Genomic DNA, 25,489 nt, shown 5'->3' with positions numbered 1-25,489 from the left:
AGCACTCAATCTTAGGTTATCCCATGTGACTTTGTCTTAAATCTTAAGCATGGCTTGGTGTTAAATCTTAAACATTTGCTACCATCTGTCTGCCTGGGAGCCCTCATAGAATACAAAACAAGTAACCAAGCTGCAAGTGAGCATTTAAGAAAGAATTGGAAAAAGCTGACCATGCTTAGTCAGATTGGTGCTATGGTTTGGGGGATATATTTTATTATAGTTTTTATTTTAGATCCTCAGAAGAAAGTCTGCTAGTCAAACTGTTCTCAGTTCACATAATAGAGTTAAATCTGTCAGTGGTTTATAGTATTCTGCAAAAGGACTTTAGCTTCCAGGGACTCTGTCTCCCAAGACAGTCAGGGAACTTCTGCCAAGTGCCTTGTGGAGGCAAGCAGGAACACAGGGGAAGAGGACAGGGGTTTCCAGAGAGGGCATTGGTATAAAATGTGGCAGCAGATTGACCGGGTCAGAAGACAGCTGGTTGTAAGAGGGTCAGCCTCTTGCCTCTGTTTATTCCCTGGAAGTTCAGAAACTAAATGGATTAGACACTGCCCCATTAAAGACCCTGCTGACTGGCAGAGAAACCAGCCAACAAAGGCTGATCAAGTAAACAAATAATCACATGATGTAAGTCAGAGATTTGCTTGCCTCCACCTGCTGTGCTCCTAGCAACACGACCTTGGGTGGGGGTGGGGGACAAACCCTGGCTACTAGGCCATACCTGGCTAATGCTATACACAGGGGGCACCAAGCTGTCCTGCCCCAAGCCTGGATGGCTCCAGGCAGCACTGAAGGTGGCGTGCATTCTCGAGGAGAAGTGAAGGACCAGCTGCTGGGCCTGGGTATCCATGCTCACATTCCAGGATGGGGCTGCCAGGGTGGGAAAGAGCATAATACAAGACATTCTGTTTGTAGGAAGTGGTAGGAGCTGGGTTGTGGTTGATAGAGAAGTCAGGGCAGGGCTAGAGTCTGGCTTGGTCACAGTTGGGTAAGGGTTAAGCGGTGGAAGGGGGTCCCAAAAGGGTCATTTATTGGCTCACCAGTCCCGCGGGGGCATTCAACGTGGCTGCTATTTCCAAAAGAGAACTGAGAAATCCAAGAATGGCAAGTCAGCAAGCTCTAGGCACCACCCATACCCTTCCCCATCCCCTGTCACCCATGCTTGTACCTTGAAGCAGAGCTGGGGGTGCAAGTCTACTCCCTCCAAAACATACCACTGTGGTAGGAGAAGGGAGTTAGTCAGGGAGCAGAGCCCTGGGCCCCAGCCCTGCCCACTCAAGTCCTGGGCAGGCCTGTCTCACCCCCTGTGACTCTCGAGCCGTGGCATTGGGGAGGTCTTCACAGAGGGTGTGCCAGCCCTGCCTCTGGCAGAGGGAGGCCTCCAGCTTCAGTGGGCAGCGGAGTGTTAGAGCCATGACCATCTGACTGTGCTGGCTGTAGTCAGTAAAGTGCACTGACTTCCAGAAGTCCGAGCCATCTGGGTAGGCGGCAGGCAGGGGCAGAGAGTGAGGCCTGGGGAGGCCTAGGCCCTGCTTCAGCCTCAGCCTCGCTTTGCACCCCAATCCCCAGAGCATCAGGGGATGACTTTTTGAAGACAGCCAGCAGAGTTGCTGGAATGTCTAGGTACCAAATAAATGAGCACGCCTTCTCCAGACCTTTTATGACCTTTTCTACTTAAACTGTCTCCTCTCCTTCCTGTGCCTCCATTCTGGCCAGCTCCCTGCTGCTACCCAAACTCAAAATCCATATATTTTTGCTTAGGTTCCTCTTAGAACCAGGAATGTTCCCCTCCCTATTCTCCTTTTGAAATCCTGCCCACAGATTTCCTTTTGACATCCTGCCCATGGGGATCCTGCTTGGGTGAGCATCAGTTGGTTGAGCATCCAACTTTGGCTCAGTTGTGGTCTCATGGTTTGTGAGTTCAAGCCCTACATTCAGCTCTCTGCTGTCAGCATGGAGACTGCTTCGAATCCTCTGTCTCCCTCTCTCTTTGCACCTCCCCCACTTGTTCTCTCTTTCTCTATTAAAAATAAATAAACATTAAAAAAAATAAAATCCTTCCCATTTTCTGAGCCCATCTCGGGTGTCATCTTCTATAAGAGACCTTCTCTGCTCAGACAGCCTGCATGGGATTCTCCCTTTCCTGAGTTCATGATCTACAGCCTAATCCTTAATTATAACAATGGCTTGGACTGTAGGCTGCTTTGTGCTTCTCATTTATTATGTTTCAGGGTCCTGTCTCTTTAATTTGGGGATAATAACATATATACAGCATTTTAGACATCACCAACCACTTTCACATAAATATTGAATTCAAGATTCATTTCCTCAACAGTTGGAAAGTAAGGCAGGGAAGGTATCACTACTTTACTGACGAAGAAACTGAGACTCAGAGAATAAGTGGGATGTGACCCCAAGATTTCTGGTCCATCCTCTTAGGACACCACCTGCTGGGTCTCATATTTCTGAACCTCTCACAGTGCCTAGTACAATGTTCAATACTGATATATTGGCAGGCTGATTGGTAGATGTGATAGCCCTTTTCCCCCACCAACTCCATGGAAAGTGCCTGCATGGCTTCTGGGGCTTCCTCCACAGCATAGGTACAAAGTGTGTGTGTGTGTGTGTGTGTGTGTGTGTGTGTGTGTGTGTGTGTAAGAGAGAGAGAGAGGCTGTGAATACACAAGAGTGCATATGTACAGCACTTACAGGCTTCAGGCCAGTTCTGGAAGGGGCATTTTTTGCACCTCACAGTGTCCTCTTGCAGGTAGGATGCCTGCGGGGACAGGGGAGAGCAGTCAGGGAAGGTCATAGGAATGGCTTTTCCTGTATCACTCATATCTGAAACTCATTCTGGCTTGACCCTTCCCTGATGCAAGCTGCCTGAGCTGGCAGAGCATGGATGAGGGGAAGCAGGGCAGCGTATGGGCAAGGGTAAGTGGTGTGTGACCAGAGTACAGGAGCAAGACCAGTAAGTATGGGGCTGGGGTTGAGTCCTCTTCTCCCTGGAGGCAGAACCTATCCTCCCCAGAAAGAGGAGAGGTCCATGTTCCTCCACTTTTGGCTTCCCTGGCTTCTGCCCTCAGTGATTCCCAAGGTGTCCGGTGCGCTGTGTGGACCCCTTCCCCTGGACTGCCCAAACACCCTGGCTGTTGCTTTCTGCCTCAGGTATCTGCCTGAACCTTCCCTTTTGTCTCCTCCTGGTTAACAAGGTCCCCTGAATTTTCTGTTTAGTTCAAATAAATCTTAACGCCAGGCACCTCAGCTTCATAAGGATTGGAGAGCTGCTATGGAGAGCTTATGGGGACAAGACTTTTGGAGCCACATGAAACCTTGCAGTGGCCACATGTGCCTCCACTGTGACTCTTCAGAACACACAGCGAAGGCAACTGTGTATTCTGTCTCTGTGGGATGAGGCCAGTCTGAACCAGGGAAAGCTGGGTTTGGGTAGGACTAAGTTGTAATCACCCCCCAAAATGTCCCATGTTCAGCAGGACACTTCCATCTCTGACCCAGTGTGTGGCTCACAGTCAAGTTGGTAGCAGTCTTCCCAAGCATCTCATCAATACCCAGTCTTTTTAAGGCCTGACTTATTGGAGATATGCTTGACCAACTGTGCCTCTAGGAGTCCTAGGATTGGAGCCATGGACAACCCATACATTTTCCTCTGCTCACCTCTATGCACAGACACGGCAGAAAGAATTCATAAGGCAGGTCTACAGCATGGCCCCCAGGCACAATTTTCTGTTGACAAAGCAGCAAAAGGAGTGAAGAGGTGCCTGCCAAAAGAGTTTAGGCACCCTGGACAAGGGCAGCAGGAAGCTGGGACCTTGGCCAACACCCCCCATTTTCCCTCTTTATAGGAGAGTTATTTCTTTCACCAAGAAACTTCCTCCCAGGGAGGAGGGAGGTCCCTGCTCTGTAGTCTATTTGCTCTGGGTATCTCAATATATGGAGTGGGGAAAGGGAGGAAATAGGGAAAGGATTATACATTTCTGGAGACCCTACTCTATGCCAGGTAGGTGCTAGAAGCATTAACTCGATTAATTAAATGCCAGCATCTAAAATGATCTTTGTTTTTATAAATGAAGAGAGCTGAGGGAATCAGAGGTATAGCCTCATTCCCTGCAAATGATACCAAGTGCATACAAGGGCATCCACAACAACTGGAGGTTCAAGTGGGGTATCAGGGCCCAGGTTGAGTGAATGGGGAACAACTCATTCTCTGAGGCGCAGCAACAAAAGGAAGGAGATGGAAGGGTACCAAGACAGATGTGACCACTTCCTGGCGGGGGGGGGGGGGGGGGTGTTGAAAAGCCTTCTTAGTGCAACCTGAATCTCATTAACGGTCTTCTCACTGGGGATAAATGCCATATTCATTTCTCTGCTAGGCGTTCATGGCTGCTCCAGGTGTCTCTGTCTGCCCTTTCCCTTCTGCATTTTCTGTCTAATCCAAAGAAGGCTTAATGCTAGGCACTTCAGAAATGTAGTAAGGTCATAAACAATTACTGTCCCTCTCTGGGCCTCAGTCTCCCCAAGTATACAACAGAGAGGTCCTTTTTGCTGCAGTGCTGTGTGATCTGGTTTTTCAAAGGGAGACAACACTCCAAACCTGGGCCTCGAAGGGACTGCTCAGCTCCTCGCATTCTAGTGCCCACTGGTGACAAAGACGCACGCTGACCTCGGGTCCCGGGGGAATGGTAACTCGAATAGCCCGTGCCTCAGGCAACAATTCAAAGGAGAACTCGGGCCCTGGGGAGAAGCAGAACTGGTGGTCTTGTCTCTTGGCCTTAGTGCAGTCACCATTACTTGGCTGCACCCATCTCTGGTCATACCCCATGCCTACCTCCATGCCTTTGTGAGCTGGGTCTGGGGAGACCTTCCATTGCCTTTGCATATGAAGGTTGGGTCCTTTTAGAGCGTGATCCCTTGTGAGAGATGTCTGGGAAGGGGACAGCAATGTGATGACCCTTCTCAGACAGGCAACAGCTATTCAGCAGCTTCCTCTGTAGGCAGAGAACAGGGTTGGCCTTAGGCCAGGAATCGAGCTTCTATTACTGCTTCTGGAACCTGGGGTACCACAGGCAAGTTGCTCAACCTTTAGACCTCAGTTTCCCTAACTGTGTAACAGACAGAATAGTCTACTTCATCACCATGTTCTCTATCTCTCATGTGGCTAGAGAACAAAATGAAAGGCCAGAAAGGAAAGGGCTGTGGGGTATAAGGCAGGGCTGGAACTGGCAGGGGGAGTACCTGAGCAGATGCTGGCATCTTGTGTCTCCTACAGAACCGGAACTTGTATGACTTTTTGTATTTCTGCACCAGGAAGTGGATCCAGCCCCCCTGGAGGTCTGCGCAGGAAAGGACACATTGACTATCCAGCCCTTCACTGCCCCTCCCCTACCTGGAAGTGTGGCCTGATGTTAGGCAGGAAGTCATTTGAGATCATGGAGGGTAATGATATCAAGCTTCTTTAGTCCTAAAAATTATGATATAGTCAAAAAAGGATTAATTCCTTAGGTAGAGAAAAAGCTATATATATGCAAATATGTCCACTGTAGCATTATTTACAGCAGTGAAAAATTAGAAACTGCCAATTGTTAAACAGTGTCTGGGCATTTAGTATGTGCCAGGCACTAAGCTAGGCAATTAAAATACAGACTTGAATTAAGAAAGATCTTACTTTGTGAATAGAAGGTAGTAATAGGAAACTCACAGAACTGAAACATTTTAATGCCAAGAATTGGTACCAGTGGAAAGGAGAAACACCTTCACAAAATGATAAAAGTGAACCCATGAATATCAGTCATGCTATGCTATTTTAGGATGACCTGTCTCTGTTGAGGTTGACAATAGGACAGACATCTGTTCTAGGATGATAAGTCCCACTTTCCTCAGCCTGCCGCCCCCCGCCCCCCGCCCCCCGCCAATGCTCCTAATTCCCATCTCCACTGAGAAGGGCCCAAAGGGCTATTTCTCATACCTGAAGGATTTGACATCAGATGCAGGTGCAAATAGCAGGCGGGGAGCCAGAGCTGAGCACACCAGGACTTTAGAGACACAGGAAGGGCCAACTGGGTATGGCAAGGAATATGAGCAGACCCTCCTGGGAGGGATGATAAGAAAATCAAATGATAGGGTCCAAGAAGGTCCCTCTTGCCTCAGACAAGTTGCACTTGAGACTGAGATGTGTGGCTTTGAGCAAGTGACGGATCTCTCTAAGCCTCAGCTTCCTCATTCATAAAGTAGGACTGTTGTCAAGATCAAGTAAGATAATATGTGGGAAAATGATTTGTAAACCAGAATGTACCATAAGATATGAAGGAGTGTTGTATCTCCGACAGGAATGAGGGATCAGTTAAGGGAGAGAGATTATCTTCTGTCTCTCATTTAATCCTCCCCTCAGCCCAGGGGCAACAGTTTTCATGGTACCATCATTTCTACCACACTGCTCTACCCCTCAGAAATGGAGAGTCAGAGGGACTAAGGGCACTGCTTGCAGCCACATGTGGAGTATGTGGTGGAACTGTAATGCAAATCCAGGCTTGTCTGGATTCTAAACCCCGTGTTTTCCTTGTTATGCTACTTCCCAATTTGGGAACAAAAATGACTAGCTCATTAGGGATCTGGAACAAAAGGGACAAAGAAGAGAATCAGGGCAGGGAATGAGACTCACCAGTGAGTGCGTCTTCCTGAAGGCACAGGGCCCAGTAAGGGTAAGAAAAGAGAGAAGAATTATTAGTAGAGATTCCCATGGGGGGCATTCTCCCTGAGGTCTTTGGTTCAAATCACCTAATTCTAAGGTCCATAAGCTAATAGCCCATCCACTCTAGCTCTTTTCTTTCTAGCTCAACCCTGCCCAGGCCCTCAGCACACCAGAACCTTGGCTACCCCTTTGAGACCATATAAATGACACACTGGGGCTGTCACCAGGGCACAGGGACTTGGGAGGCAGAAGAGGACAGGCCGAAGAGTGGGGACCTTTACCAGCCTGTGGCAGGCAGCTGTCCCCACTGGGCAGTGGGGGTATCTTACCATGTGGGAGGCCAGCAGACAGTGGGTGCTCCAGTGCAGAAGAGAGGGGCAGCCAATCCCAGAGGAGGGAGAGAGGCCAATGAGCAGCAGGAGAGGCAGGAGCAGGGCTGCCAGTCTGGGGCTCCCCATGGACTTCCGTGGGGTCAGAGCCCCCAGAACATGGCTGCACAGCCTGAAGGATGGCAGGGACTTGCTGTTCAGTAGCAGAGAGTTCAGGGAGCAGGAGCCCTCGCCTCAGCCTGCCACTGCCCCGCCCTGCCCCAAAGCTCCTCCTCGATCCTAGATCCTAACCAGCCAGCCAGGCCACATTCCTTCCCCTAGCGGAGGGCCGGAGGGACGCTTGCTCTCGCCACCCCCCCCACCCCCCCGCCCCCTGTCCCAAATCCTACTGCCCCCACCTGGAGGGCAAGGGGCTCCTGCTCTGGCAGAGAAATAACAGGAAAGAGGCCAGCACAGGGTTAGGAGGATGGAGGGCTGTACCTATTTCTTAACCCCTCCTACTGCCGCAACACCCGCCCACTACCGCTCTTGGACTTGGGAGCTTCCTTGGAGACATGCTACATCCCCTCACTTAGAGAATCAATAGAGCTATTAAGCACTGTTCTGCAATGGGGCCTGGAGACAATGGTGACGAAGGCACCACTTAGAGTTGAACAGAACAACAAAAAGTCATTACAGGATGCATATAAATCGCACATGCTCCCATACTCCTCCTGCTCCCTACCTGGGTGACCCTCAGGACTATAGACTAGCTTCCTCTCTCCACCCAGCTCTTCTGGGCAAAGGGCTCCAAGCCAAAGGGACCTCCAGCTTCAAGGATCCTCTAATCAGTACTGTCTGTTCAGGAAGCCCCAGAACTCATAGCTGAGCCCTGGAGCTGAGGGAGCAGGCCCCACGCACTGACCTGGTTTTCTGTGGTTTCTGATGCTGACGAGGCTCCAGGCTTTGTGGGGACCCTCCCTATCATCCCACAGCTTCCTCCTGCTCATGGAGCATTTGAACTGCTTTAGTCCTCATTTTGGTGACACACATAGAAAGCAAGTTTGGGGCACACCTACAGGGTTAAGTCATTTTGAGATTGTAGCCTGACTATAACCTTCTTTAGGCCAATTCTAAGTCTTCAGGTCCACAGTCTGAAGACCCATTGTACTCATTATCCTAAAAATACCCTCTAACTTTTGAGTTCCTCAGAAGATAAGGACCCTTTCCTATTAGTTAAGTTCTCCAATGCATAGCAGTGGATGTCAAGAAATACGTGCTTTGGGCGTTCCTGGGTAGCTCAGTCAGTTTACTCTTGATTTTGGCTCAGGTCATAGTCTCGCCTTTGTGAGTTCCAGCCCTGTGTCCACAGCCCTGTGTTCCAGCCCACTTTGAGTGCAGAGCCTGCTTGGGATTCTCTCTTTCCCTTTCTCTCTGTCCCTCCCGTTTTTTTTTTTTTTTTTTCCTCTCTCTCTCTCTCTCTCTCTCAAAAATGAATAAACTTAAAGAAAAAGAGAAATAGGTGTTTTGTAGTTGAATAAATATAAATGATACATTTAAGTAGCATTTATCTGTTTCACATTTTACAAGCACTTTCATATTTGATCCTCCTAATCACTTCATGAGAGAGGTAAGTGAGAATTATTCTTTTCATTTCATAAAAAGAGAACATTTCGGGGCACCTGGGTGGCTCAGTTGGTTAAGCGCCCGACTTCGGCTCAGGTCATGATCTCGCAGTTTGTGGGTTCAAGCCCTGCGTCGGGCTCTGTGCTGACAGCTCAGCGCCTGGAGCCTGTTTCCGATTCTGTGTCTCCCTCTCTCTCTGTCCCTCCCCTGGTCACACTCTGTCTCTCTCTCTCTCAAAAATAAATAAACACTAAAAAGAATTAAAAAGAGAGAGAGAGAGAACACTTCATAAAAAGGTAACAGAAAGAAGAGTGATTTTGTCAAGGTCATTCTAGCCCAGGGAGCTCCAATTCTGCCACCCTCCCACAGTTCATCTCATTTTCTACCATCCTGTAGTCTTTCTTCCCACTGCCTTATCTCCCTCTGCTCCTGGGAACCTAAAAGAGTTTGCATGGCAAGGATCTGTTTTTTGGCCTTGGAGCCCATCACTGCAAAAACAGATTAGTTAAGGGGCACCTGGGTGGCTCAGTCGGTTAAGCATCCAACTTCGGCTCAGGTCATGATCTCACAGTTCAAGAATTTGAGTCCCTTGTTGGGCTCTGTGCTGACATCTCGGAGCCTGGAGCTTGCTTCAGATTCTGTCTCCCTCTCTCTCTGCCCCTCCCCCACTTGCGCCCTTTCAAAAATAAACAACAAAATAATATTTAAACAAAAATAAATTTAAAAATCCGATTAGTTAAGATATGAAGGAAGAAAAATGTGGTCTGGCCATACTAAGGATAGGTTAAGTAGTTTTCCCCCTCAATTTTTACCGAAACCAAAGTGGTTTAGATCTACATAACTAATGCAATTTCCAACGCTAAGGGCATAAAGTAAGAGACTTGGTTCTATTCTAGAATACTTTTCTTTCTTAACCTCTTATATCTTCTGCTCTGTCACAGTGAAAATATTTCCTTAATTTCTCCCTGACCCTGGCTGAAGTATGGTAGGAGAAGCAGAAAAGAAACAAAAAGGACCCACATTCACACATAAAAAGGAAAAAAAAGAATAGAAAGGGAAGAACACAAGCACCTAGAAAAGGAAAAAGAATAAAGATGAGTAAGAAAGATAGAAGAGAGAAAAGAAGGTGTGTTTTATTTATTGTCTGCTAGTTTGCCTATTGACTGAAGAGTCTGTTCCAAAAATGATTTAAAGTAAAAAGCCCAGAAGGTGAGTTCCAACACATCCTGGGAAAGAGTAGGGAATCAGTTCAAGATTTGCTAAACTCTTACTATCAGGCTCTGGGCCATATCTCATTTTATGAGTACTACAAGCCTTGAGGTCAGTCTTATTAAACCATTTTACCAACTGGAAAACACTAGGAAGATTACGTAATTTGCCCAAATACAAAAATGGAGAGCTGGGACTCACCACCCTATCTTTCTGGCTCTTTCTGCCAGAACACACTGCTTGGGGAGATCTGTGGGAAGTCAGAGGGTTTCCGGGCCCTACGGTCCATGGAAATACTAGATTTAGCAATGTGATGTAGTTAGTAGGGTTAACAATGTGAAGGAAGGATTTGGAAAGAACAGGTCTTATGACAGTGAATTAGTGGTCAGACTTCCAGATGAGCAGAGATTGTTTGGCAAGTGTCAACACAGGAGTAACTGGCTGGAAATAAGAGGTAGCCAACTAGAGTAAAAGCCAACTGTAGCACAGAGGCCCTGTCCTCTTGCAAGATGGCTGAGCCTGCCTAATCTGTGGTTTGTGTCTGAAGGAGCGGACCCCAGACTTCATGCTCTAATAACCTTTACTTGGGGACCAAGCCAGCAGCTGAGGAAGTCTTGGCAGGCCCATGAACATGCTCAGAGACAGAGTACACTGTGGGGGCCGTGGACAGCTGTTTTTCTTGAGCCTTACTCTTATATGGACTCTGGTCAGACCATGCAGCAGCACCTCCAGGCTCTTTCTGTAATGGCTGATTCTTAAAGTCTGTTGGGGCAACTGTGCCTACTACCGTTAGGACACCTTGGACAAGAGGGGCCAACCCATTAGACAAATGTAAACCAAGAGTGGACAAGTGTCCCTTCCTCATTTCTGCTGTTCCAGAAGGGATCAACCTCTAGAATTCCAAGGCAAGAAATTATGCCTAACAGAGAGGTAGGGACCCCCAGTGTGAGAAAGGGAAGTTAACAATGCTCTTCAAGGAAAGGGATCTGGATATTTATTAAGCACCTGCTATGTATTTTATTTAATCCTCACAATCCCGGTAGCTACTATGATTCCCACGTGTCAGATCAAAATCACAGACTCAAGTATCTTGCTCAAGGCAAAAGGTAGAATTCCAACCTAAGTCAATCTAATATCAGAAACTGTTCACTCCACTACACCACACTGCCTTTCTCATGGACCAGATGCTCTCTAAGGGTCCCTCCAACGCCTATATTCTAGATGTGCAAACATTAGGGAATTACCATTCCTTACATTTATATACTGTTACATAGTTCACAAAACATCTTCATAATACTTCATTTGTCTTCAAAACAATCCTGTGAAATATGCAGTGTTGATCCTAGCCATAGGACTAGGTGTGCTGGTACTTGAACCCATCTTCCACCATCCAATATAGTGTTGTTCCCATTAACTCAAGATCTCTTTCAAAGGGGATCTTGTTTGCTTTGGGGAATGCTACAACCTTGAGGCAGGAAAAAAAAAAAATGACTGGAAAAGCAGATTCCCAATAACCCAACAAGCAGAAAACAAAAATAAACCAAATGGCTTTTTCCCCCATTCACAGCCATTTCCATAATAGGTCTTCAAAAGCACTCTAAGACTATAAAATATCATTCCAATAATCAGAGAAAATTTTAACATTATTTATTTTTGAAAGTTTTCACTTAAAAGTTTTTATTTGCATCCCAATTCTTTGAAAATAAGCAATTTGTGCCTGATGCACATAATTCCATTACCCACACATTTCCATCTGCTTTCCTTCCAAATTCTACTCCTGCCACAGTCTAATTTTTTCCTCTATGCAATACATCCTGACTTCACTCTACAGTAGGTCAAGTTACTTCATTCAACAGAGTACACACTATGTGTCAGGTACTGAGCAAGGGGTGAGGAAAAGACATGTAAACAAGTAATTCTGTCAATAAGAGGTAAAATAAAAATGCCATGTGGATTCAAAGAAAGAACTCTTTACTCCTCAAATTGAAGCAACCAGAAGGCTCCAGAATTACCCTATAAACTGAATCTTGAAGGATACGCAATAAAGGCATAGGAAGGTATAAAGGGGACATATTTAAGCAAACTGGGAAAACATGAAAGCAATATGAGGACTCATGAGGTTGTACTGACCTAGAAAGACTGCGTGAGAGTATTGGGAGATAATGCAAGACTGGTACACTGGAATCACATCTTGGGAATGTCAAGAGATGGAAGTATTTTGATTGTTCAAAAAATAATGGCACATTGTAGACTTGATGATAATCTAGAGCTGTGCTCTTGGTGTACTCACTTGCACCACAGGGATGCAGGAAGAGGTGTGGGTATGAGGTGGAAGACAAGGAGCTAAGTTTGGTACACACTGAGTTTGAGACGACAATCAGAACATGTAGAGAAAAAGCTTTTGCAGAAGTACTACCAGTATCTAAGAGTGAGAGAGTGTATACCTAATATTTATGGAATAAAAGAATGAGTTAAAAAGATGACTAGAACTCTGGAGAGGGCAGAGATCTGCCATTAGAGACCTGAACATCATCCAGAGATGATAATAAAGTCAAGTGGACAAGAACAAAGGGACACACATCTTTCCTGCAATAAATATTTACTGTATGTCAGACTTTTAGGTGTGAAAAGAGCCTTTAGTTCACAGGTCTCTTTCTCATTTCCATTTTTAACTTATCTGTTCCATGCCATCAGATCCCGTGCTCATTAGTTGTTTCACATGTATATCATGCTTCACCCAGATTGCAAGCTCCCTTACATGCAGGGATACTTTAAAAATCTTTTGGATGCCATAATATATTATTAGACACATAACTGACGATCTGTTAACAGTGAATGATAAACATGAATATCCAACCAAAAGAACCCATAACCCAAGGAGGATAAATGAGACTGGACCATTTTACAGGTGGAGAGATTAAATGTACAGCCCATGGTAGTTTCTGGTAATCAGTTGCAGGGCTGCTACTATGACTTATGTTCCCTATGCCCACTTCACTTCTCTATGGCTACTTCCAGGTTTCTCAGGAAACTACCTACCTCCTAGGGCCCAAGGCCACTCAAGCAACATACCTTTCACACTCTGTCAAATCCCAACACAAGGCACAGGGTGGACAAGGCAGTTCTAACTTTATTGAAGTTCTTTTCATTAAAATGCCACAGCCTGCAGGGGGAGCCTCGCAAATGATTCCTGCCCCACAACCTATAGATTGAAGTAGAATTTGATTTATTCCCTATCTCCTTCAGTCTTGGTGGCTAAGGGGTAATTGATGAAAGTGGAGAGAATGACCAAGAGGCAAGGATGAGGCTCGGTCTTAAAGAAAACCCCAGAAGGGCTTCAACTTCAACAAGTTTGTTCTACAGTTGTTGATCACCCAGTTCCAGCCAACCAGGAATAAGTTAAATATAGTTTTGCCACCTTAGCTGACGGCAACAGGAGGGGCTTTCCAGAACGTGGACTGCGTTTGCACTAGCTGCCAACATCACAGCTGCCAAAATCACCAAAGATTTCAGAGCAGCTCCTCTACTTCTCACTCCACTCAATGGGAGGCCCAGGCTTCTACCCCACAGAGCAGTCCATCAGGCAGGCTTCATTTACGCTTCTTCTCCTGTGTGCTGGTGAACCAAGAGTCTAGGAGCTTCTTGCTGTAGTATAACTGCCAGGCATGCACTTGGACTGCCAGCACCAACACCAGGTACATGACAGAGACGGCAGAAAAACCAAAGAGGAAGCGGTAAGCCTTTCCATGGCGGTAGAGCTGCTGTGCAGCAGGGAACATCTCCATGCTGCCATAAATGAGAGGAGCTATGGAAAAGAGCCCCATGCTGATCATGGAGAGCACCAGGTAGCTAATGTTGTTTCGAGGGAAGGAGAAGAGGCCCAAGAGAGAGGGCACAATGCTCAGCAAATACGGATATTCCCACTGATAGGGCATGGCCACCTGGTCATGCGACAATAGCCTCAGGTGTCCCACACTCATCTTGGCAACCAGCAGCAGCCATATGACCAGATGCACGTAGATCAGCTTCTTGATTTCATACTTGAGGGTCACACTGTGGGGTAGAGCAGAGGAAGAAGTACCTTTCATTCAAAATTCTCTGACCACCAACTATACGCCAGGCAAACTATAACGGAACACTGAGATACAAACATGAATAAGATACAGCCCCTGCCTGGAGGCTTGGGGAACAGGAACAAAAGAAAAAATAATAGGAAAATGAAGTGGAAGAGGTCTAGTAAATATATATTGCAAGATATATAAGATCACAGGAAGGAGTAATCAGTTCAGCTTAGGATGGGATGTCTGAGAAGGGGTGCTGGAGGAGAGTGATATTTGAGCTCTGAAGGGTGGGTGGAGCTGTACATACCATTAAGAGGTAATAACATGCAGGCAAAAAGACATTAGCACTGTGTTCCAGGAAAGCAGGTGGTGCAGCAGGAATACTTTGCAGTGGGAAGGGGAGTAGCAGGATATGAAGTTGCAAAGACTATGAGTCACATAAAAGGCAAAAGAGTAACTCAGAGCTGTGTATTTAGAGAGATGATTTTGACTGCACCACAGGAATATAGCCTAGAAGAAGGAGATACTGGCAGTGAGGAAATCAACTCAGGCTGCTCATTATTTCCCCAGCTAGAGTAGATTTTATATCCAAAGGAAGCACACATATTTCTCTTATTCTTCTAATTCTCTCCGGTCCTAAATGTGTCCTCTTCACACCCCTGAGGGCAGTTTCTGCTCTGAACAGTCATCAAAACACGGGTTCGGGTTGTGATATCTCTTGGGCAGGGTCCAAGGATTAACAATGAAAGTAAAGTCCAAAAAGCTTGTCATTCTTCAAAACTCTGGAAGGATGTGAAAAACATTCTGGGAGAGTTTGATGGATTTAAGGAAAGAAAATCAATTTTTCCAGGTTTTAATTTTAAAAGTATTCATTATAGAAAATGATAGAAAATGTGGAAAGGTAGGGGTAAAAAAATCAGTCACCTGTAGACTTCGTGCTCCATGAAGGCAGGGACCAATTTTGTCTTTTTTAAAAGAAACTTTTTTATTGAAGGTATAACATGCATACAAAGACCATATCTGTTTTTGCTTATTACTGTATCCTCAGTGCCTAGCACAATGCCTGATGGGTAGAAACTCAATAAAGATTTGTTGAATAAACGAATGTAAAAATACCCCTTACAGGGGAATGTTCATAAAATTCATTCTAGGCAAGTAAACGGTGGACTCTATGGTCCACATTCCCCAAAACGGCCCGAAAAAGAACAGCTACCATGTATTGGACAGACTCTCTACACGAATTACTAGCTCACTAAATTCTTCACCAAAACCTAAATAGATTACTTTTCCTTTCACAGATAAGGAAACTGAAGTTCAATTAAAAATTGGGTTTCCGAGGTCACAGGAGCCAGCGTCGGAAGACTCAGGAGCCTAGAGGGTAGGGACTGGACCCTCCCAAGGCAAAGGGAAGATCACGGGGTGGCGTTTATGGCAGCAGTGGGGCTTCCCGAAATTGGGGACAGGCCCTAGGCCAACATGCGAGGAGGGGACTCGGCAGGTGCGCACTGGCGGGATGGGGGGTGGAAGTAAGACCCCGAGGCCGGCCGGCGTCTCTTCCCAAGCCCTACGGGTTCCGGCTGGAGAGAAGGGCTCCGTGCTTCCAACCTCACTTTCATACCTCATCTGGTAGTGCATGGCGACGCGCTCCCGGTGCTGAAAGTCGCTGCCGTCGGTACCGGCCGCTCGCGGGCCTGCCCGAGATGCCATTATCCCCGCCCCAAATCCCGGAGCCCCTTACACCGACCCTCGCCGCAACTACCGGGCCAAGAACCCTAAACACCCGGTTACCACAGCCTCCACTCGCCACCCTAACAGCCGCGCGGTTCTGTGGGGACAACTTCCGGCCTCTCTGTCTCAGGAGGACCGACTCTGTGGTCACGTCCTCGCGCACGCGCACGCTCTCTGGACCAGGCCCCATCCTGACTCTGCCCTTTTGGAGTGCGGAAGCAGTTAAGCGGCACGGAAGGCATCTTTTTGCCATCTTTCTGCACCGTATCTTCTAGATTATCAAACACGTTCACCTTTTAAACTCTAATATGAATTTAAGACAGCAATGTCTCCACTTCACAGATGGGGAAATGATACTTTAAAAAGGTTATGAAACTGTCCCAAAAGCACACATCATTGACACATGGATTACTTAATCATTGCAAAGAGAAAATGGTAACTTTATAGTGGAAAAACCTGGGGTGTACCCCTTAACCAAGTAAAGTTAACTTGAACAGTAATAAGACAAACTGACATCCTGTTACATTGAGAACACAGCGTCACTTCTGTGATCTTTCTGGCAAAAATACTTAATCTGAATCTAATCATGAAGAGATGATAGATTAAGGATATACTATAAGATAACTAGATTGTAATTTTTAAAATGTGAAGGCTATGAAAGAAAAAGAAAATCGTGTCTTTTTTTAATGTTTATTTTGAGCGGGGGAGGGGCAGAGAGAGGGGGAGGATCTAAAGCAGGCTCTGTCTTGACAGCAGAGAGCCAGATGCAGGGCTCCATCTCACAAACCATGACATCATGACCTGTGCCAAAGTTGCATGCTTAACAGGCTGAGCCACCCAGATGCTCCAGAAAATTGTGTTTCTTAAATAGTAAGACTTGAAAGTTGAAACGACCACTCAATCCAAGGGCTGCAGAATGGATGAAACAGGCATGAAAACATTTATCTCCTTATACATCTCTAGCAGAGTTCTTGGATGAGCATTGTCAATGAGCAGTAACATTTAGAAAAAAATGTTTATTTTGAGAGAGAGTGAGCATGGGGGGGGGGGAGGAGGGGGGAGGAGAGAGAGATTCCCAAGCAGTCTCTCACTAACAGAGCTTGACATAGGGCTTGATCCCTATGACCTAAGCTGAAACCAAGAATCAGAAATCCAACCAACTGATCAATCCAGGCGCCCTGAGTAGTAATATTTTGAAAGGAATTTTTTTTCTGAGCAGCAGTCTCAACCAGCTTAAAATACTCAGTAAAGCACATTACAAACATCCATGTTATCATCCAGGATTTGTTGTTCCATTTATAGAGCACAGTCAATAGATTCAGTATAATTTTTAAGGGTCCTGCAACTTTTGGGATGGTAAGTGAGCACTGACTTCAACTTAAAGTCACCACCTGCATTAGCCCCTAACAAGAGACGCAGCCTGTCCTTTGAAGCTTTGATGGCAGGCATTGACTTCTCTCCAGCTATAAAAGTCCTAGATGGCATCTTCATCTAATAGAAAGCTGTTTCATCTACATTGAAAATCTGTTGCTTAGCATAACTACCTTAATTAATTATCTCAACTAGATCTTTTGGATAACTTGCTGCAGCTTCTACCTGCTGCTTTACCTTGCACTTTTATGTTACAGAGATTCCTTAAGCCTCATGAACCAACCTCTGCTAGCTTCACACTTTTCTTCTGAAGCTTCCACACCTGTCTTAGCCTTCATAGAATTGAAGAGAATTAGGGCCTTGCTCTCAGTTAGGCTTTGGCTTAAGGAAATGTTGTGGCTGGTTTGATCTTTTATCTAGACTACTAAAACTTTATATCAGTAATAAGCCTGTTTCACTTTCTTATCATTCGTGTGTTCACTGGAGTAGCACTTTTACTTTCCTCCAAGAACTTTTCCTTTGCATTCACAATTTGGCTGTTTGGTGCAAGAGGCCTAGCTTTCAGCTTACCTTGACTTTCAACATGCCTTCCTCACTAAGGTGAATCATTTTTTGCTTTTGATTTAAAGTAAGAGACTTGTGATTCTTCCTTTCACCTGAACACTCAGAGGCCACTGTAGGATTATTTATCGGTCTAATTTCAATCTTCCTATGTCTTAGGAAATAGGTAGGCCTGAGGAGAGGGAAGGAGATGGGGAGAGAAATGGCCAATTGGTGTAGCAGTCACAACGCACACACTTGTCGGTGAAGTTCTCTTTCTTATATAGGCATGGTTCATGGTGCACCCAAGCAATTATAATAGTAACATCAAAGATCACTGATCACAGATCACCATAACAAATATAATAATAATGAAAAAGTTTGAAATATTGTGAAAATTAACAAAATGTGATCCAGAGACATGAAATGAACAAATGATGCTGGAAAAATGGTGCTGATAGAGTTGCTCAACACAGGGTTGCCACAAACCTTCAATTTATGAAAAATGCAATATCTGCAAAGTTCAGTAAAGCTAAGCACAATAAAGTAAAGCACAATGAGGTAAATTATGCCTGTATCTGTCCCCTCTCCCTATACTCTCTAGAATGTCTTTTCTTGCCCTATGGAAATCCTGCTGACCCTTTAGAATCTATCTCATTACTCCAGCAAAAATCACCTGCTCCCACATCAGTTCCCATGGTTCTTGCCCAGTATGTTGCAGTGTCTGTTAAGCCTGGTCTAGGACCATCTGTGATAGAATCACCTGGGATTCTTATTAAAAACATGTATTTCTGGGTCTTCCCCTTACCCAAATAAATCATTCTGCAGAGTTGGGCCTGTGATTCTTTATTTTTAATGTGAAATGTTGACTAGATAATGCATTTATGTGGTCTAGAAATCAAACAATATAAATAAATTTATGCACAATGAGCACATGAAAAGATGGTTGGCACCACTAGTCATTAGGGAAATGCATTTCCAAACCTCTATCAAATACCACTTCACACCCACTAAGATGGCTAAAAAAAGACAGACAATAGCAAGTGTTGCAATGAACGTGGAGGAACTGGAACCCTCAAATATTGCTAGTAGGAATGTAAAATGGTACAGCTACTTTGGAAAAATAGTTTGGCAGTACCTCAAAAAATTAAACATAGAGTTACTGTATGGCCTAGCAATTCCATTTCCAGATATATACCCATGAGAAGTGAGAACATACATCCACACAAAAATTTGCACACAAATGTTCATAGCAGCATTACTTAACAGTAGTCAAAAAGTGGAAACAACCCTATGTTCAACAACTGATGAATGGATAAAAATGTAGTGTGTTCATAAATGGAATATTATTTGGCAGCGAAGAAGGATACATTCTACTACATGGGTGAACCTTGAAAATATTATGCTCAGTGAAACGCTAGTCATAAAAGACCTCATATTGTATGATCCCATTTATATGAAATATCCAGAATTGGCAAAGCCATAAGACCAAAAGTAAAGTAGTGCTTAACAGAAGGAAACAGGAAGTAATTGTAATAGGTATGCAGTTTCTTTTTGAGAGTGATAAAAATATTTTAGAATCATAGGGGTGTGAGCCCTGCATCGGTTTCTCTGCTGTCAGCACAGAGCCCACATCAGATCCTCTGTTTCCCTGTCTGTCCTTTCCCTGCTCGTGTGTACTCTGTCTCTCAAAACTTAATAAACATAAACAATATTCTAGAATTATGTAGTAATGATCATTGGACAACTTTGTGAATATACTAAAAACCTTTGAATTGTACACCTTTTTAAAAAATATTTATTTTTGAAAGAGTGCAAGTGGGGGAGGAGCGGGGGCGGGGGACAGAGGATCTGAAGCGGGCTGTGCGCTGACAGCAGCAAGCCCGCTGTGGGGCTTGAACTCATAAAGCAGAAATCATGATCTGAGCCAAAGTTGGATGCTCCACTGACTGAGTCACGCAGGTGCCCCGAGTTGTACACATTAAAAGGGAAAACTTTATGGTATGGAAATTATATCTCAATAAAGCTGTTATTTTAAAAATACAAATGTATTTTAAAATACAAAAACCTGGATGGTTTAGTTGGTTAAGCATCCGACTTTGGCTCAGGTCATGATCTCATGGTTCATGGGTTCAAGATCCACATCAGGCTCTCTGTTGTCAGCACAGAGCCTGCTTCAGATCCTCTGTCCTCCTATCTCTCTGCCCGCCCCACCCCACCCCCGCCCCACATACACACAATGGTTCTCTCTCTCTTTCTCTCAAAATAAATAAATAAACTTAAAAAGTATACAAATGGTCAGAAGGGAAGGGCAATGATTGAAAAGCATGATCATTTAGATCAGTGATTTGTGACTGCTTTTGTGCAGCAGTCTTCCTTGGAAGCCTGGGGATCCCTACTCAGAATGAAGTTAAAAAAATTTTTTTTATACATTTATTTATTTTTGAGAGACAGAGCACAAGTTGGGGGAGGGGCAGAGAGAGAAGGAGGCACAGAATCCGAAGCAGGCTCCAGGGTCTGAGACATCAGCACAGAGCCCGATGCGGAGCTCGAACTCCGTGAGATAAGGACCTGAGCTGAAGTAGGACGTTTAACGTTTAACCAACTGAGCCACCCAGGCGCCCCCAAAATGAAGTTTTTAAATGCACAAAATAAAATATATAAGATTACAAAGAAAGCAAATTGTATCAAAATGAAGTTCTCCAATTTTTTTTAATTTTTTTTTCCAACGTTTATTTATTTTTGGGACAGAGAGAGACAGAGCATGAACGGGGGAGGGGCAGAGAGAGAGGGAGACACAGAATCAGAAACAGGCTCCAGGCTCTGAGCCATCAGCCCAGAGCCCGATGCGGGGCTCGAACTCCTGGACCGCGAGATCGTGACCTGGCTGAAGTCGGATGCTTAACCGACTGCGCCACCCAGGCGCCCCAAAGTTCTCCAATTTTTAAAATATGTACACCAGTGAAAACTCCTACCCTCAACTCTGCTCCACATCTTCCCAGGTCTCGACCCAGTCAACCTGACTCTACCCAACAAAGGAAACATTTTGTGTTCATTTTAAAGTTACTGCATGTATTTCCAGAGTTTAAGCACATACAACCAAATGTAAAGTCATATTCTTATTTTACCCTTTTTAAAATACAGAGGCACTGTATTATACACACTATGAAAGACCTTGGTTTTTATTTTCACTTAATAATATATCTTGGAAGGCGCCTGGGTAGCTCAGTCAGTTAAGTGACTGACTTCGGCTCAGGTCATGATCTCGTGATTAGTGAGTTCAAGCCTCACATCGGGTTCTGTGCTGACAGCTCAGAGCCTGGAGCCAGCTTAGATTCTGTCTCCCTCTCTTTCTGCCCCTCCCCTGCTTGCACTCTGTCTCTCTCTCTCTCTTTCAAAGATAAATAAACATTAAAAATTAAAAAAAAATAGATCAAATTAAAAAAAAAACAATAGATCTTGGAGATTTTCCCCAGATCATTCTCACTTATTTTTTTTTGTAGCTTCCTAGTGTTATTCCATTATATGAATATAAGATAATTTATTTAACCTGCCTCTCTTGTAGGATTTTTGTATCATTTCCAATATTTTTCTATTACAAACAGCTTCAGTTAATAACTTTATGCACATTTCATTCATGGGCAAGTAGATCTATAGTCTGGAATCCCAGAAGTGTTATTGCTGGGTCAAAGAATATATGGTGACTGTAATTTTGATAGATCTGACCATATTGCCTCCCATAGCGGTTAGACCAATTACATTCTCACCAACAATGTGTTAATCTGTCTGACTCCTTGCTTCCCCACAGCTTTGCCAACATTTGCTAGTCTGATGAGTGAAGAATTGCATCTCTGAGTACTTTTGTGTTGTATTTCTATTTATTTATTTTTTTAAATTCTATACGTGGGATTAAAATGTCTTTTCATATGTTTAAAGGTCATTTGTATTTCATTTCCCTAAACTACGTTCATATCTTTTGTCCATTTTTCTACCGTGTTTTTGGTCTTAGTTTATGTGTAGATAGACGAGGAAGGAGAGAAAGAGAGAGAGAGGAGATCAGCATCTTGCCTATATTAGTTGCGATATAGCTTTCTTTTTTTGTCTTTTGACTCTGCTCAGGTATGACAAGTTGAACATGCAGAATACTTTTTAAATGTAGTTGAATGCATAATCTTTAATGACTTCTCAGTTTTGAGTCATAGGTACAGTCCTTCTCCACTCCAAGGCATCACAAATGATTTCTAGGCACTTCAGAGTTTGAGAACTGCTCAGATATTTGCCTCCCCCACTGGAATGTAAGCTCCCCAGACAGGGACAAGAACTGAGTCATCTGTGTCCCCAGCAGCCCATAGTGCCTGGCTTGGTATAAATGCTCAAGAAAATGCTTGTTGAATAAATAAATGCCAACGGGCTCCAAACCATCCTCTTCTCCTGAGCACTGTGAAGAATTATCAGGTCCATGGAGCCATCCTCCACCTTAAGGCAGATGCTCTTGGGCTTTACCTTGTGGCTATCTTTTTCTATAAAAAATTTTTTTTAACATTTATTCATTTTTTGAGAGAGAGAGGGAGAGAGAGAGTCAGAGTGTGAGCGGGGAAGGGGCAGAGAAAGAGGGAGAGACAGAATCTGAAGCAGGCTCCAGGCTCTGAGCTGTCAGCACAGAACCCAATGTGGGGCTTGAACTCGTGAACCATGAGATCATGGCCTGAGCCGAAGTCGGAAGCTCAACTGACTAAGCCACCCAGGTGCCCCTGTGGTTATCTTTTTCTTATCTGTGTCTGCTTTCCATGATACACAGGGATTCATCAGGGCCAGACTGCTTCTGAGTCATCCATTGGCCTACCATGGGACAACTAATCACATGTTAGACATTCAATAAATGTTTGAGGTATGAATGTCCAAAGGAGGGGCCCAATCCATTTCCCAGTACAAACTACTGTTTGTACTTTTCTTCTGACTCTTGGACTGTCTTTTTTTTTTTTAACATTTATTTTTGAGCCAGGGTGGAGGGCAGTGCAGAGAGATAGTGGTGGGGAGGGCTACAGAAAGAGGGAGACAGAGGATCTCAAGTGGACTCTATGCTGATGGCAGTGAGCCTGATGTGGGGCTCAAATTCATGAAACATAAGATCATGACCTGAAATTTAAGATACAAAATAGATGAATATAGGGAAGAAAGCAAAAATAATATAAAAACAGGGAGAGGGACAAAACATAAGAGACTCTTAAATACAGAGAACAAACAGAGGTTTGCTGGAGGGGTTGTAGTTGAGGAGATGGGCTAAATGGGTAAGGGGAATTAAGGAATCTATTCCTGAAATCATTGTTGCACTATATTCTAACTAACTTGGATGTAAATTAAAAAATAAATAAATTATTAAAAAAAAGAAAGATCACGACCTGAGCTGAAGTCAGATGCTTAACCTAGTGAGCCCATCCAGGCACCCCGACTCTTGGACTGCCTTAAAGTTTAGTGACCCATGCTCCTGTCTCCTCACCCTGCTCATTCCCTTTGCAAATCCTTTACACTGATGTTTCCTTTGCCTCGAATGTTCCACCAGGACTTCAAACAGATTGGTTCTTAGCGGTAGGATTTAGCTTGAAGTTCACCTCCTCTGAGGCTTTGCCTAAACCCAGAGACCAATGTAACTTGCCAGCCATTTGTTATCATACCACTTTATTGAACATCATTATCTGAAATTCTTCTGTTTATTTTGCATATTCATACATGGTCTGAGTGCCCCTTGACCCTGGGAATGTCCCTCCTTGAAGCATGGGACAAGACTATCTTCTTCCCTGCTGCATTCTCAGCTCCTGGGAGGACTGGCACATAGTAAGTGCTTAATAAATATTTGCTAAATGAACGAATGAATTACTGATGGCTGTCTGGGAGCTCCTCTAGGAAAGGATTTAGATGATGATAATAATAATGATTTATTGAGCCTGAAGGATGCACTAAGTTTAAGTTTTCTAATTTATTTTGAGAGAGAGAGTGAGTATACGTGTGAGAAGGGGAGGGGCAGAGAGAGAGACAGGGAGAGAGAGAATCCCAAGCAGGCTCCATGATGTCAGTGAGGAGCCTGACACGGGGCTCAAACTCATGAACCATGAGATCATGACCTGAGCCCAGATCAAGAGTAGGTCGCTTAACTGACTGAGCCACCCAGGCACCCCAGGAGCTATCTTTAATTCCCATTTATCAGATCCAACTGAAGCCTAGAAGAGTTACATCACACAGCTAATACTAGACCTCTAGTTCTCAGAGTGGGGTTCCTGAGGAGTCACACCTTCAAGATCACCTGGGAATCTGTTAGAAGTGCAGTTTCTTAGGCTCCACCCCAGTCATACTGAGTTGGAAACTCTGGGATGGGGTCTAGCAATCTGAATTTTAACAAACTCTGGGTGATGATACACAATGTGAACACTTTTTTAATTTAATTTTTTATTTTATTTTATTTTGTAAGTTTATTTATTTATAAACTTAAAGGGGAGAGGAGAGACAAAGGGAGAGAGAGAATCCCAAGCAGCTCCATGCCCAGCACAGAGCCCTACGTGGAGACATGGGGCTCGATCCCACTACCCTGAGATCATGACCTGAGCGAAAAGCAAGAGTCACTCAACCTACTGTGCCACCCAGGAACACCTGAACTCTTTTTTTTAAAAAGTCTTATGAATCACTTATAAAAGTAGCAACAAACAAACAAATAAACAGCTTTATGGAGATATAATTCACATACCACACAATTCACCCACTCTAGTGATCAAGTCAATAGTTTTTAGTACATTTTAAGTTTGTGCAACTATCATTAAAATAGACAGTGACTAGGGGTGCCTGGGTAGCTCAGTTGGTTAAGCATCTGACTTCGGCTCAGGTCATGACCTCACGGTTCATGAGTTCGAGGCCCACATCAGGCTCTGTGCTGACAGCTCAGAGCCTGGAGCCTGCTTCAGATTCTGTGTCTCCCTCTCTCTCTGCCCCTCCCCTGCTTGCTCTCTGTATCTCTCAAAAATAAATAAACATCAAGAAAATTTTTTTTTTTTTAATTTTTTTTTTTCAACGTTTATTTATTTTTAAGACAGAGAGAGACAGCATGAACGGGGGAGGGGCAGAGAGAGAGGGAGACACAGAATCGGAAGCAGGCTCCAGGCTCCGAGCCATCAGCCCAGAGCCTGACGCGGGGCTCGAACTCACGGACCGCGAGATCGTGACCTGGCTGAAGTCGGACGCTTAACCGACTGCGCCACCCAGGCGCCCCAAGAAAATTTTTTAAATAGACGGTAATTAGATTAATTGATTAGAACACTTTTATCTCTCCTGAAAGAAACTCCACTACTCCCCATTAGAATCATTCCCCATCCCCCTTCCTCCCCAGCTCTAAGCAGCCACTAATTTATTTTCTGTCTTTATAATTTTGTCTATTCTGGACATTTCATACAACAGGAATCATGCAAATATGTATGTGGTCTTTGTGATTGGCTTCTTTCACTTTGCATGTTTTCAAAGTTTATCCATGTAGTAGCATGTATCCTTTTTATTGACAAATAATATTACATTATGGATATGTCATATTTTGTTTTGTTTCAAGTTTTTATTTAAATTCTAGTTAGTTAACATATAGTGTAATATTGGTTTCAGGAGCAGAATCTAGTGATTCATCACTTAAACATAACACCAACGCTCATCATAACAAGGGCTCTCCTTTGTGCCCATCACCCATTTAGTCCATCCTCCACCCACCTCCCCTCCAGCAACCTTCAGTTTGTTTTCTATAGTTAAGAGTCTCTCATGGAGCACTTGGGTGGTTTGGTTGGTTAAGTGTCTGACTTTGGCTCAGGTCATGATCTCATGGTTCGTGAGTTCCAGCCCCCAGTCAGACTCTGCGCTGACAGCTTGGAGCCTGCTTTGGATTCTCTGTCTCCCTCTCTCTCTCTGCCCCTCCC

The 25,489-nt window shown here is 44.5% G+C and overlaps 2 protein-coding genes across 4 annotated transcripts in view; both read right to left on the bottom strand.

Moving 5' to 3' along the window:
- The window catches only part of IL17RE (interleukin 17 receptor E), a 48,326-nt gene that overhangs the window by 3,695 nt on the left and 19,142 nt on the right, over positions 1 to 25,489 (bottom strand). The window contains exons 4-15 of one of the 3 annotated variants that reach the window (XM_043588069.1): positions 7,036 to 7,207; positions 6,677 to 6,692; positions 5,984 to 6,106; positions 5,254 to 5,351; positions 4,847 to 5,006; positions 4,613 to 4,752; positions 3,676 to 3,744; positions 2,710 to 2,776; positions 1,302 to 1,477; positions 1,169 to 1,216; positions 1,041 to 1,086; positions 722 to 870 (exon numbers count right to left, since the gene is read on the bottom strand). In XM_043588069.1, coding sequence (XP_043444004.1) covers positions 722 to 870; positions 1,041 to 1,086; positions 1,169 to 1,216; positions 1,302 to 1,477; positions 2,710 to 2,776; positions 3,676 to 3,744; positions 4,613 to 4,752; positions 4,847 to 5,006; positions 5,254 to 5,351; positions 5,984 to 6,106; positions 6,677 to 6,692; positions 7,036 to 7,207 — 1,264 coding nt within the window. The remainder of the gene's footprint in view (positions 1 to 721; positions 871 to 1,040; positions 1,087 to 1,168; positions 1,217 to 1,301; positions 1,478 to 2,709; positions 2,777 to 3,675; positions 3,745 to 4,612; positions 4,753 to 4,846; positions 5,007 to 5,253; positions 5,352 to 5,983; positions 6,107 to 6,676; positions 6,693 to 7,035; positions 7,208 to 25,489) is intronic. The other 2 variants (XM_043588071.1, XM_043588070.1) reach the window with 2 other exon arrangements.
- JAGN1 (jagunal homolog 1) lies at positions 12,962 to 15,770 on the bottom strand. The gene is made up of 2 exons (XM_043588088.1): positions 15,529 to 15,770; positions 12,962 to 13,902 (listed from the first exon to the last, which is right to left on the bottom strand). The coding sequence occupies exons 1-2, from the start codon at positions 15,615 to 15,617 to the stop codon at positions 13,440 to 13,442; spliced, it is 552 nt and encodes a 183-aa protein (XP_043444023.1). The 5' UTR covers positions 15,618 to 15,770; the 3' UTR covers positions 12,962 to 13,439.

The sequence above is a fragment of the Prionailurus bengalensis genome, chromosome A2 (assembly GCF_016509475.1).
Source record: "Prionailurus bengalensis isolate Pbe53 chromosome A2, Fcat_Pben_1.1_paternal_pri, whole genome shotgun sequence".
Taxonomy (NCBI): domain Eukaryota; kingdom Metazoa; phylum Chordata; class Mammalia; order Carnivora; family Felidae; genus Prionailurus; species Prionailurus bengalensis.
The sequence above is the reverse complement of the archived record's forward strand: the minus strand, read 5'-3'. Positions and strand labels throughout refer to the sequence as shown.